This window comes from Thermobia domestica, chromosome 8 (genome assembly GCF_964235325.1).
Source record: "Thermobia domestica chromosome 8, izTheDome1.hap1.1, whole genome shotgun sequence".
Classification (NCBI taxonomy): domain Eukaryota; kingdom Metazoa; phylum Arthropoda; class Insecta; order Zygentoma; family Lepismatidae; genus Thermobia; species Thermobia domestica.
Genome location: NC_137461.1, coordinates 12918835 through 12932465, shown reverse-complemented (window position 1 = coordinate 12932465; position 13631 = coordinate 12918835). Strand labels below are relative to the sequence as shown.

The 13631-nt window shown below is 34.6% G+C and overlaps 1 protein-coding gene across 1 annotated transcript in view; it reads left to right on the top strand.

The window, feature by feature from the left end:
• The first annotated feature begins 245 nt into the window (after nt 1-245).
• The window catches only part of LOC145691728 (phospholipid-transporting ATPase ABCA3-like), a 229436-nt gene continuing 216050 nt past the window's right edge, over nt 246-13631 (top strand). Inside the window, exons 1-2 of the mRNA XM_081767060.1 lie at nt 246-356; nt 11249-11468. Coding sequence (XP_081623186.1) covers nt 267-356; nt 11249-11468 — 310 coding nt within the window. The 5' untranslated portion in view covers nt 246-266. The remainder of the gene's footprint in view (nt 357-11248; nt 11469-13631) is intronic.

The following is a 13631-nucleotide window of genomic DNA, read 5'->3' as shown; positions in this document are numbered from 1 at the left end:
TTAAGATTGTTCTTTGATAATGCCAACTAAAAGACAACTAATTTTTCCCAACAGAGTTAGATATGATTTTTAAGCTTAAATATATAAAATTCTTTAATTCAATATATTGTGGCTATAGATAGGCAAATCTTGTTTAATCGCAGAGCAAATAACGAAAAGGAAAATTTAAGTACTAAGTATTTTACGTTCCATTTACTTTGTCTTACTTTTTTACTTACTGAAAGTTCTGTATTTTACAGGTAAATCCTAAACGAAACAACTTTCAAATGTTTGCAGAAATGTTTCACTTTGGGTGTTTGCCAACAGTAATTTTTCTAGCATACAAAATTTCACTAGAAAAAGAAGAAGGATTGACGGTAAGCATTTTCGCTACTATTTATATACCGGAGGGATAAATGGGAAATCATAAGATTTAAAAATACTTGTCGGTAGAATTTGCAGTTGAACACAAATCAAGCACATTTAAAATTTCAGGACCTAGTATTATGCTATTTAGGCTAGGGAAGGGGGATGATTAAAGAGGTAAATAATTCTGGAACAATAATTGGTGGAATTCGAATATAGGAGAAACATGAAATTTCCGAGAAGTGCCATTAATGTGGTATTTTATACCTTAGACTTGCTTGGAAGGACATGAAATCAGAGACTTGCACAAGACGTATTTGATCTGCATTTTTTTAAAAAATCGACAGAACAGTGGTATTTGTTTCATTGGTATTCTTCTGTATATTGTTTAATATTATATTTAATCCACTACGGCAGGAACACGGCCATATATACTTAGAAGTCAATTCTCTTCAATTTCACTACGACGTGGGGTGCCATATTTTTTAAAAAAATTAAAAAAAAAAACACTGCGCATTATAGAAAATCTGTTATTAGCAAACGACTTTGCGCACACGCACGGAGCAAATAGCTCACAGACTAAGCCTCAGCACGAGTCCACATTTAAGTCAGTCGTGGTTGAGGTTGACACAGCGACGTAGCGGTTTAAGTTGAGTGTAACAACACTTTATCAACAAATTCGTCTTAGATTTCGCTGCAATCTAAAACGCGGTTAGTTTTTCGTGATTAAGAGATGCGAGGGACGAATATAGGACCTGAAAATCGGGTGGTACCCGCTAAAATCGGGTAATATGGCAACCCTACCTACGAGTCAACATTGATATCACTTCCTGCTCGCAAATTAATCGCTTGAAACCCCTTGTTACTGCGAACTTCATTTAGCTATGCTTTTGTTTAAGACTTTGAGAGCCAAATTTATTTTTATGTAGTCTTTAATTATTACCTATAATAGCCAAATAATGTAGAATTTTCTCACGAATGTTTTGGGAAAATAATCACACTACACTAATGTATTTATTATGGAATACTGAAAGTAATCAAGCACGAGTAAATTGTAGCCAATTTTAAGGATTTGTGTAGCTACTAGTATTTCTACGCTTCATTTTGTATTAAAAAACAAAGTTGTTTTATGTTTAAATGATCTCACGACTCTTGTCAAGCCTTCAATGTACAACTTTATAATTTTATTGGTTACTTGTAATACTTGTCAATTTAACACTTACACACACATTAAGTTCAATGTTGCGTCATTGTGTACATCCCTCATAGTGTACCAAGAATAGCAAAGGCAAAGGCATATTTTATGAAGAAGAATGCACATTTTATGGGAATGTCACATCTACAGAAAGACTTATGAAAGAGATTCATCAAATGGACAGGTCAGTGCGCAAGAGAATCAAGTTGAATGCCAAAATTCAGAGACATAAAGATTACACGGTACCATTAAATATATGGTAAACATAAACTGTGTGTTTTAAATGAGTCCCGACAAGGTGATAAGTGCAGTGCAAACATAATTAACAAATTAATTGAATTATTAGTATTATTTCATCTCAGTTTCATTTGCTTGTGCATGTAATATATTTCATTCTCTGTTGCATTTGACTCTCGGTATAGTATTTTGAACAATTGGAGCAGGAAGTATTTAAAAAGTATAGAGTAAACAAGTAGAAAGATAATCGAGTGACACGGCGACTCAGTGTTAGAGTGGCCATATGTGGTGCAAAGTGTTCCTAATTCGATCTCCGACACGTGTTTGTTGCGTACAACGCTGTTTCCAAGTGATTTCTCGAGGTTCCTCTGTTCCATCCTACATTTTCGTACAATCAATTGTTCCATGATCATTGAGACTATTATTTATTGACTAATTATACGTCTCTTTTAACGTGTAGACTAAAACGTTAAACAGAAATTTCTTTTCATAGTGTGTCCGAAATTACCATGAAGGCAAAGAAACCTAACTCAATAGTTAGAACATTGTTAACGCCTGGTTTGACATATTGTGAAAATAATCTTCGATTCAGAAGCTGACAAAGAAATTTCAAGACTTCCTCTTTCTGGTGACACAATTAGTTGCCAAGTTTAGTTTCAACAGTATATTTGTGTAAAATAAGCTCTTCGACGTTGACTGAAATTACAATATATATGGGAGAGCCGAATTCATCGGAAGAAATAATATTTGCATTGCTAACAATTATTACACGAATTAGTCCTTTCTGTGCAGTTAAGAAGGCTTAAGCATCGCATTGGAAATTGAATATAATCATTTACTATAATATTAACAGTGAGAAACTGTAGTTGGAAGCGAAACTTTGTTGAACAAGACACATAAACTCATTATCCTTGTGTGAAATAAGGAGGGATTGCACAAGAGAGGAAAGAATCAATCATTGTTGCAATTCACAGGAAACGCTACAAAACTGATTGTAATAATTATCGAGGATATCTCTTTTGTCAGCAATCTATAAAATGCTATCAAACATTCTATTAGCGGATTGATCATATACACAGAAGGAATTATTGGCGATTATGAGTGTGTATTTAGACGAATTAATTATACTTTCGACTAATATTTATCATTCGACAAGTACTCGAAAAGAAGTGCGAATACAATAACTCGGTAACTCAATTATTTATTGACTTTAACGTTAGAAGGGCTTACGAGACAGAACAGGAACAGTGTAGGAAATTCCTATAGATTTTGGAATAAAGAAAAAGCTAAGTAGATTAATTAAGACATGTCTAAATGAACCGAAAATAAAGTCCTGGTAGGAAAATTTTTGTCCACGATCTTTCACTTCGCGAATGGCCTGAAGCAAGGAGATGCGTTGTCACCAATATCATGCAACTTTGTTCTGGAGCACGCTATAAGGAAAAGCAAAGATAACAACAAGGATCTAGAATTGAATTTATAATACCAGATTATACCTTATGCTGATGATGTAAATTCACAAGGGGATGATAGGAGAACGATAGAAAGAAATGCAGATTTCTTATTAAACGCATGCAGTGACATGGGGTTTGATGTAAATGCACAGAAAGCTAAATACATTGAAGTTCGCCGGGTTCGTAAATGGCAAATAATGGAGACGTCAAAATATCAAATAATATTTTTGCTAAAGTGAATACTTTCAAATATTTAGGAATACTTTCAAATATTAAGAGCCAGAACTAAACTGACAAAGAAATTAAATGTTGACTCAAAGAACGGAGTTCTTGTTATTTTTCAGTCCAAAATATTTTGTGTTCGCGAATTCTGTCGAGGAATTCGGGGTTTAAAATACATAAAACGAGAATCATGACTGGTGTTCTTGTTAGCTTACTCTGAGGGAAGAATGAAGACTGAAAGTATTTGAGAACAAGATCCTGAGGCCCAAGAAAAACGGGAATGGGGAATTGTGGAAACTACAAAATTTATACGGTATACCAGATATTGTTAGGGTTATCAAATCTAGGAGGCTCAGGTGCGTAGGTCAGATAGCTAGTATGGAAGAAAGTAGGAACGCTTTCAAAGTTTGAATTGGAATAGTAATCGGAAAATACGTTTAGGAAGACCTAGCCGCAAATGAGAGGACAATATTAAGATGGATCTCGTAGAAATAGGAATACAAAGTAGAAACTAGATCCAAATGGCGAAGGGCAGAAGTGAGTGGAGAGCTTTAGGGAACGCGTCATTGAACCTTCGGGTTTCATACGCCATAGAGTTAGTTAGTTATAAAAGTGTATTCTTTACAGTGGAATAACTTCATATACGGATTTTAATCCTCTATAATTATCTTCCTCAAGAAAATTGTAATTATATTCGGTAATTATCAATAGAATCATAGTTCAATTTATCTCAATAATAATAATAATAATAATAATAATAATAATAATAATAATAATAATAATAATAATAATAATAATAATAATAATAATAATAATACGAGTACTAGGAGGTCGATTACAACATGTATTTATGATGATACAGTTTTCTATAGAAATAAAATTTTGATGTAACACGTTGAATCATGGAGAATTCATGCTTTGCCGGGAGTACGAAAAAGCTGCGGAACACTTTAATTTATAAGAATTATTTAAACTATTTGTAAACGATTCTTTTAAGCTCTGAAAAGATCTCCAGATAGAGGTGTCAAATATAAAATATGTTCAATATGGCAGAGAAAATACATTCGATTGCTTTGTCCGCTTAAGGCATCAAACTTTGTAGCAAGCAAAAACGAGACACATACGATGTAGAGAGGGTGGAGGGTTTCGAAATGGCCATGATCAGAAAGAATGAGGCAGAAGGAAGTGCCAAAATAAACTTGTCTCCTTCCTCCTAAAATTGTTCCTCACAGGGAGCAGGCAGTTTCAGAAGAAAATACATGATATTCTAGCAAAAGTCAAGGAAGACTTACATGTGACGAATCATGACATCACCAATGACCGAAATGTCGATCAACAAACAGTGTTAAACTATTTCTAGAAAGCTTAATAGAAAAGGGGATCGACTTTGGATATCGCATAATTGGCTCAAAAAGATTTACTCGATCTAATTTCTATCTTCAAATTTTCAATGAAAACAAACGGGAGCCATTTGTAAAGTAACTGATCAGGATTGATGAAATTCATAACTTGTGTGAAACGAATTGTATTTGGGACGAGGAGAAGTTGTTATAAAGATCCTCTTCTTAGAGCTCACTCTGAAGCTCAGGACGGTTATGCGGTACGTTTGATGGGTTTGAAAGAGCATCGTGCACCACGAGCTACTGTCAACGGGGCCGAAAATTAGCAAGAGTGTACAGCTATTCGAAAGAAGTCTGAATCTGGTTTGAAGACAAGTTTACTACCATGGCAACGCCAGATCACAACTCATTTATAAAGATACACAAGAAATTAAGATAATTTGGCTGATAAGTTTTATTGCCTCTCCGTAAAGCTATAATCTGTCACCTTCAGACTATTACTTGTTTTGTTTTCTGCAGAACCTGCTGAATGTTGTCAAGTTAGTTTCGAAACCACATATCTCATTATGTTTGACTAGGAGTTACAGAAGTTCCTTAGAGACAGTATTAGGGTAATAAATACCGACGCGAATAAGTCTTTGGGAGCCGGGTGCCAACGAGTCGAGACTAGGTAGAGGTTTAGAAATACAAGCAGATATACTTTGTAAGATTAGACCAGTGTTTGTTATAGACGTAGTTGTAGGCAGTTTCCCTCCAGTTTTAATTTATTTACTCCCCTTCGGTACTGAAATAAAGTAATTGCTGCTATAGAACATGTCATTCTTGTGCTGGACATATCGTTTAAGCCAATATATTAAAAGAACGACCGTTTGCATGATCTAGCAAACTGTGTTCAAGTACCATTACATACCTTTCGACGTACTTTGGTATACATCAAAGGTTGGGATTATTGCATAGTAGTATAACTAGTTGGTTTTACATTACTTTTTTTCCATAATTAGTGAGGCTATTTGTATGAAGTTAGTGCAAGATAACGTAACATGGAAATTGTCTGGTAGAACTGTGAAAGTAATGAGCAAGAAGCTTTCAATTGTGGACCTCCAGAAACGTTTACAGGCCTGATTTCATTACTTAATTTTAATGTATACTTTATATTAAAGGTACAAACCAGTGATGTACGCTGGACTGACTCATTGAAGTTAGTAATGTATATAAAAGTTTGCGTGTGTCCTGAAACAATACAATCGTTGTTGTTCAAACACATTCTGTTAATGAAATTGTGGGTACACCACTGTATTCAGATCATCTTAGTTGCTCGACAAAATACTACACTTACTTAGCCAATACTGTTCACTTAGAAATAATTAAAAACAAAACACTTCAGTAAAATTCAAAATCGTATTTCAAAACAATTGAAGTACAGACGAATACTCGCAGTGGAATTTTTGTATCAAGAGTAACACCGGAGCGACAGGAAAGTTTTAAACTTTCTTCTTTTAAGTGAGAAACAAGGGTGTCGTTACAACTTAGATATTAATAAATCTACAAAAATGTTCACCAAGCTCATAGTTAGACTAGTAAGACAGGAGAAACCGAAGTTTCTTTTGGGAGGGGGGCTAACTTGAGTTCCATACATATTCTTGACTTATTGATGAACAAATTATTCTGAACCAACTATTGGAACTTCCAGTTGCAGTTGAAAATGTTTGAGGAAAGTTCAGCTCTAGGGGTGTAATAGCCAACGGTCAGAAATTGAACAAGAGAGTAGAAAAAGACACTTCAAAACACGTACAAGCTCATGTTAATTGTTTTGTTTTTATGAATATCATTTATAGTAGAAACTATATATAGTATGTAATTAAACATGTTATTCAGTTAATAACAACGTTGGATGTTATTTGACGAATGGCTTTTAAAATGATGAAAAGACATAGGCAGGTAGAAGGCTAAGACTCAAGGCAATATGGAGCACCGTAAATTGGAAACTAGGCTTTTCTTTAGGTGCATTAAAGGAAACGGTGTATATTATATGGTGGAGTAGGCCGCGATACTGTAGTACTATATGAGTGGTAGGGTGTCCACTTCCTTAGCTAGTCATTCGTTCCCAGAATGAAGGCTTGCCAGTGTTTCTGCTACAAGTAAAGTTGCTACCCTTTTTTGTCTGTGGTTGGAAGTAAGTTATGGTGTAGCGAACTCATGTGAAAAATTAAGAATATGAACATGTATATGTTTAACAAAGTGGCGTCAGTACCTAGGTCGTAGCAATGCCAATATTATTGTGACAGTAATGTATTAACCCTTTATTGGAATAACTTACGCTTTCTAGGGTGGTTTACGTACAAAACAGGATTACCGTGACGTTTTGGAGATATTGTTGTTGTCGTACAATATTCACATGCCTCGTTTGGGAAGTTATTGGAGAGATAATTATATTATGTAACAAGACAGTAAAATTAGTAATGCACAAGCATGATTTTCCCAAATGTTGAAGTTTGTGATTTTTCGGCTTCGAGATAGATAGTTAAACACAAGTGATAATTCTTCTTCTTGGGGATATATGTGTAATTATATAATTGGTATTATTATAGCCAAAGTCGCCACTACCCATTTGACTATTAACGAATAGAATGCTATTTTAATACATAGCACGTCCAGAAAGTAAGTTCCGTTTCAATTTATCTCCACTGCAGCGCTGCGATCGCAATTCCGCACATGCGCGGTAGACGCTCTGTATCAAGGAGAACAAACGTGCGCCATTTGGAGATCACTGTCAGTCACGTACGCTTTCTTGTGCTTGTTTACAATGTCGGTGTTGATTGAAAATCCCGCCGCTTGTGAAATCAGAGCGGTGATTCGTTTTCTGACTCCGAGGAAAGTAAAACCAAGTGAAACTTATCGGCAAATTTGCGATGTTTACGGACAAAATGCGATGAGTAATTCAATGGTGAGAAGATGTGTCCGACAATTCAATGAAGGACATAGTGACGTGCACGATGAAGAACGAAGTGGGCGTCCATCTTTGGTTACAGAAGAACTGGTTCACGCGATTGCTGACAAGATCCAGGAAAACCGCAGGTTTACAATTAGTGCTCTCGGTATGGAATTTCCCCAAATCTCACAACAATGACGACGAGCTGAAAGAAACTGTTTCCAACTGGTTGAAGACACAGGTGGCAAACTTCTATGAAGAAGGTATACAAAACCTTGTGCCACGCTATGACAAATGCCTGCAAAATTTCGTCAGTTAGGTGGAAAAGTAGTTTAAGAGTTGGAGAATTTTTTGCAATAAATAATTTTTCTGTATCTGTACACAATTTAATTTTATTACCAAACGGAACTTACTTTCTGGACGTGCCTCGTAATTTCTTAAATCCAGAATAAAATTTAAAATTATGAAACGATGGACTGGAGTACACGATTCGATCACAAAACAAAGCAATTTAAATATGATTTATAAATGAAAGATTAAACCTAGTAGCTAAAAGTGACGACAGTAGTAACTACTGAAAACTAGAAATATTTATAAGAAATATAATAGGTAATGCGTTGATTTATTGTGGAAAGTACAAGAGAAAAGTAAGTAGTGCAATAATCGAGAGACGAAATAGGACTTTTGCTTTAAGTGTTATATCGTCTTTAACAGTTGTGGCAAAGAAGCAATATTTTTTATTTCAGTTTATTTAGTTAAGATGGCTTGAATTTTGTGCAAATAGCGCATCGATGATTTTGACAAAGGATTTGTCTTCCTCTTGAAGTTTTGTGAGGTCCACAGTAGCACCTGAGTTTAGCAGATGGTTGTTATGAGGTGAAGTGTTATGATGAATAGGAACTGTGATGGAACCGGCAATATTTGGTTTCAAATTGCTCGTAGCTATGAGTATCCGATATAAGTAATTCAAGTCAATTTTTGGTAATGATAGTGTCTTACCATTCACATGAACCAAAAAATTATTTTGTTTAATTCGGCCGAAACAGTGAATTGGACGGAAAATGTTGAAAAAGACATGCAACATCTGTATGGAAAATGAAATGTCTGTGTGATTCTCCAGAAAGAGAACTAGTGCTTTTTTCAGGCTACTATGATAAGTTGGTTTCATTTATGATATAAGGTATTTAGTACCTCGGTATTAGTAACTAAGAATAAAATGGGACCTATTATCAAAAACACTTAGAAAATATTGTGATTCATCTAAATTCAATCTAATTGCTAGAAAAGTAACAATAATCTGTTGATATGATATTAGTTTGTTTACTAGACAATATGCACATAAAAATCATATTCAGATGAAAACAAACTGTAGAAATGTTTGTTTCATGCTACAAGGAAGTGGATCTTCTCCGTAACAATAATCTGTTGATATGATATTAGTTTGTTTACTAGACAATATGCACATAAAAATCATATTCAGATGAAAACAAACTGTAGAAATGTTTGTTTCATGCTACAAGGAAGTGGATCTTCTCCGTTACAAGATAATATGGTGTAGGAGTCAGTATGGTTTCGTGGTTTCGTTTCTGTGTACCAGGCTCAATATTTTGTTATTCAATATTTATTTATTTATTACACAAATTCCTAGATACAGCATAACTTTGCCATTTTACACAGGAAAATGTTAACAAACAGGAAAGAGAAAAAACAACAACAAAAACAGAGTCATCAAATAGTATAAAAGTAATATTCTTTTTCCAAAATGCCTTTAATTGCTCTATCAAACACCGGGTAGCTCGAAAAAAACTCTACACCTCAGTTGTTAAAATAATTGCAACAGTTCGGTATTCCGTAGAAAAGAGATCTCTATAGAATTGACAACATAGGGCGGGCAAGATGGAATAGGTGGGTTTTCCGGGTTATGCTGGGGAGGAACGCGTAATGATAGTTCTGGAAGTAATGTTTCCGATCTCAAGTTTCCATTAAATACTTTATTAAGAAATTTGAGGTCAGAGATAATTCTGCGTACTTCCGGAGTCTGGATATTAAGATGTCGCAAGAGTTACTTCTTAGATAATGTTCGAAGTGCAGGAACACGGAAACGGACTATAGCAATAAAGAAATTGAGAATATACTCAAGTCTGGAGAGATGTGTAGCTGCTGCAATTTACCATATGAAAGAACAGTATTCAATCTTGGGCGATATTAAAACTTTATAAAAAGGAGCTAATGATGAAACAGTACCTAGTTCAGTAAATCGATAAAGAAGCCCCAAGATTCGCATTGCTGTCTTAAGTATTGCAAATGTGTCAGAGAATGTGAGTTTCGGATTAAAGATGACACTAAGATTATTATAACTAGCAGAATATGTAATAGGGGAATATTTGATATGGTATGTGGTCTGAAACTTTTTCAGTGTAATTGTAATGCTGTAACATTTCTTCCTGTTGAGTTTCAAGTGCCACATTCGACACCAGCCTATAAGATAATTTATGCCTTCCAGGACAGAATATTGGGGACAGAATATTTCTGTATAATTTACAATCGTCAGCAAATAATAGAAGACCACTAGGATGAGCTGATAAGTGAGAGTACAGGTCATCCATATACAGGATAAATATATGTATGGCACCCCTGATAAATATGTGGTACCCCTGAGATCACGGATTGGGGGTTAGAAGTCATCCCTGAAAGAACGACTTGCAGTTTACGGTCATTCAAGTTGCTGGTGAATAAAGAGAGAAATTTGCCATGTATATTAAACCTATTGGAAAGCTTGCGGAGAAGATCAATGTGACTCACAGAATCAAAGGCCTTGGATAGATCAAAATAGATAACATCTCATTGAGTATTGGTATTCATACATTTAGCTGCACTGTAAAGAAGAGTACTTAAGTACGTGAGACTTGAACTTTTGTGTAGAAAGCCGTGCTGAGATATATAAATGTAAGGTGATGTTAATTTAAGTAGCGTGCCCTTGATTATTTTTTTGCAAATTATTGATATTACGGAAAGAAGAGATATTGGCCTATAAGAGGATACATGAGCTTTAGGGCCAGATTTATATATTGGGGTCACGTGTGCTAGTTTCCAACTGGTGGGGTAAAGAACTGGGTTTCTGAACGCTACGGTATTGGAACGTTTCGATCTGTCAACGGTTTGTTTCGCTTCAGTGGGAGAATGGTTCAGTTCGTTTTTTGAACGGTCCGGTTTAGGAAATATTTTATTCAATTTGTGAACAGTTCGGTTCGGTTTTGTTTAACTATTCCAAACTGGTTTAAGTTCAAACTGCAATCAAGGTTTGTTTTCAGGAACCATCCATCCCTAGTGGAAGGTAATTGAAATATTAACCGGTTGTCGCAGTTTGAATGTGTATTTTCTTTCAATTCCATCCTTGAGTAAGTGTTGGGACTGTAGCTAATGATTATCCCTAATTTACTAAAAGATAGAAGATTATAAAATATTGTATTTCAAATGTAAGATTTTGTGTTTTATTATTTCACACGAAAAATCTCTTATGTTTCAGGAATTATTGAAAATCATGGGTCTGAGTGCTTGCATTCAGAGGACGATGTGGATTTTGTATAAATTAATCACGGACTCTATCATAATTATTTTACTTGGTATCACCTTGAATTTTCTACTTAAACCTGGTACGGATGTGACACTAGTTTTGTTTGTAATACTTTTGTACAGTGGTTCAGTGACAGCATTTATCTTTGCTATAAGCAGTGTTTGTCCACGAGGTTAGTAATTAATTGTATATTGTCTAGTAGTCTGATTTAAGATTGATATTTATACAAAATTAAATATTCTTAATAAATGTTGAATCTTAAATAAGGCAAAGTATGAACCTAATGAAATACTATTTCATCATTTAAATTTAAGATTAATTTTATATATAATATTATAACCCTTTAACGTAAGAATTTACTTATCGTTGTAACGAGTAACTGATTATTCCTGAACAGATTATTCCTGAATTTAATTTACAATAATTTAATACCCTAGAGGTATGTGCTATCAAGAATTAGACAACGGAAAGGAACGTTAGTAAAAATTATTTGACTATGTATATTAACAGGTGATCTGAGAATGTCGTGAGAAGGAAGCAGAATTGGACTGGCCATCTTGAGGTTCTGGCCAATTGAAAAGTATTTAATAAATTCATATTTGAAAACTTGAGACAATTAAGTGACATGGTGTGTGAATTTAAAGAATAGAGTGCCACTTTTATATAGTGTTCTTGGAGTTCAACTTTAATTTGGAGGAATACGAAAGGCAGATGTTTCTGATTATCATCATTTGTAGATTATCTCTACCAATATGACTAGACCATTATGTAAACAAATAATGATCTTAGCAGTTTAATTTCCAAGATAATTCTATAAGTTAAGCCAGTTGGCGTTCAGTTAATTGTTAGACAAAACTCACATTCCATAGTGTTACAGTAGTTTCAAGGGGACCGTGGTGGCTCAATGGTAGATCGTTCACCTCTGATGAGTGGGGTCTCTTGTTGGAACCACGATCACGCCAAGGGTACTTTGTGGTGAACAAACACCGTGTGATTGGGTTTCCTCGGAGTTGTTCTGTTTCCTCCCACTTTTCCATTCCACCATTTCGTTCATTCTTCATCATCACTGTCTCGTTTAACCTAGCCGGCGTAACGTAGGACGTAAAAAAAAAAAACAGAAAGTTGTTTTTAGTTTACAGAAAATTTGTAGAATAACATTCCGGAAGCTTCGAAACATGGAACGTAGATGCCGCTGCATGCCAGTGTTTCTAGTCATTGGGACGTGGTATTCAGAAATTCTTTCCCGTATAGCAAAAGGACTGTTGGACACCAACCACCATACTCATCTGATTTAGCATCTGCATAGGTTTCTATGTTCTTCAAATTGGAATGGATCCTTAAAGACTATTCAAGAGATTACGTTTCATGGTGTGTTCCAACAGAGGAGGAATGTAATATAAATAAGTACTTGAAAGGGTATAGATCGGAATAAAGTCACTATACGGTTTAAATAACTATATTTTACGAATTCCGTTTATTTCAAGAAGGACCTCTTTTATGAATTTTCCAATCCGTTAGTCGAGTACAATTTACAGGGGAGAAATTAACATGAAAGACAAAACTAATATTCTCAAGAAACAAAATTAATGGCACATATTTTACAATTTTGCCATAGGGAAACAAAGTGTTACCTGTGTCTAAAGCACAACTAAATTGTCAATATATGTTACAGACACAATAACAAATAGCGCAGGGAACTAAATAACGACGAGCATTTGATCGCATGCACGCACTGACATACTATAAGCGATGTAAGTGTTGACTTTTACGTTTTCTTATTACTAAGGCAGTTTCTTTATTAGCAAAAAATAACGATTTTTTCATATGTAGAATTTGTGTTTGTGTATTTAGCTTTTAAAATTAGGGGCATCATCTATTTTGGCAATATTATTTTCCCTCCATGTGTTGTGATCAATGAAAGCTACATGATTCTCCCAAAATGTTCATATAGAACCCAATAAAGTCAGTTTTATTGTTAAATAAAGAATAATATGACGTATAATATCTTAATTACGTAAATGTTATATATATATCACGCAGGAAAGTTACTTTCCGTTTACCTTCTAGAATGAACGGGAATATTGAAGTAAACATTAACTATGCGGGAGGAAATAACTTGCATGAAATAATAACTCTTTTTTAACCATTAATTTGTTCATGTATTATCAATTTGTGTGGAAATTCTTGTGTATTGTGTTGTGTGTTAATAGCGGGTATTTCATTCCTGCCAAATCGAATACGGCATTTCAAAACATTGAATCGCTGACAACAGATTTAGGAAGTAACACATACCTCCAATGTTCCTTGTAGTCCTTGGAATTATGATCGGCTCCTC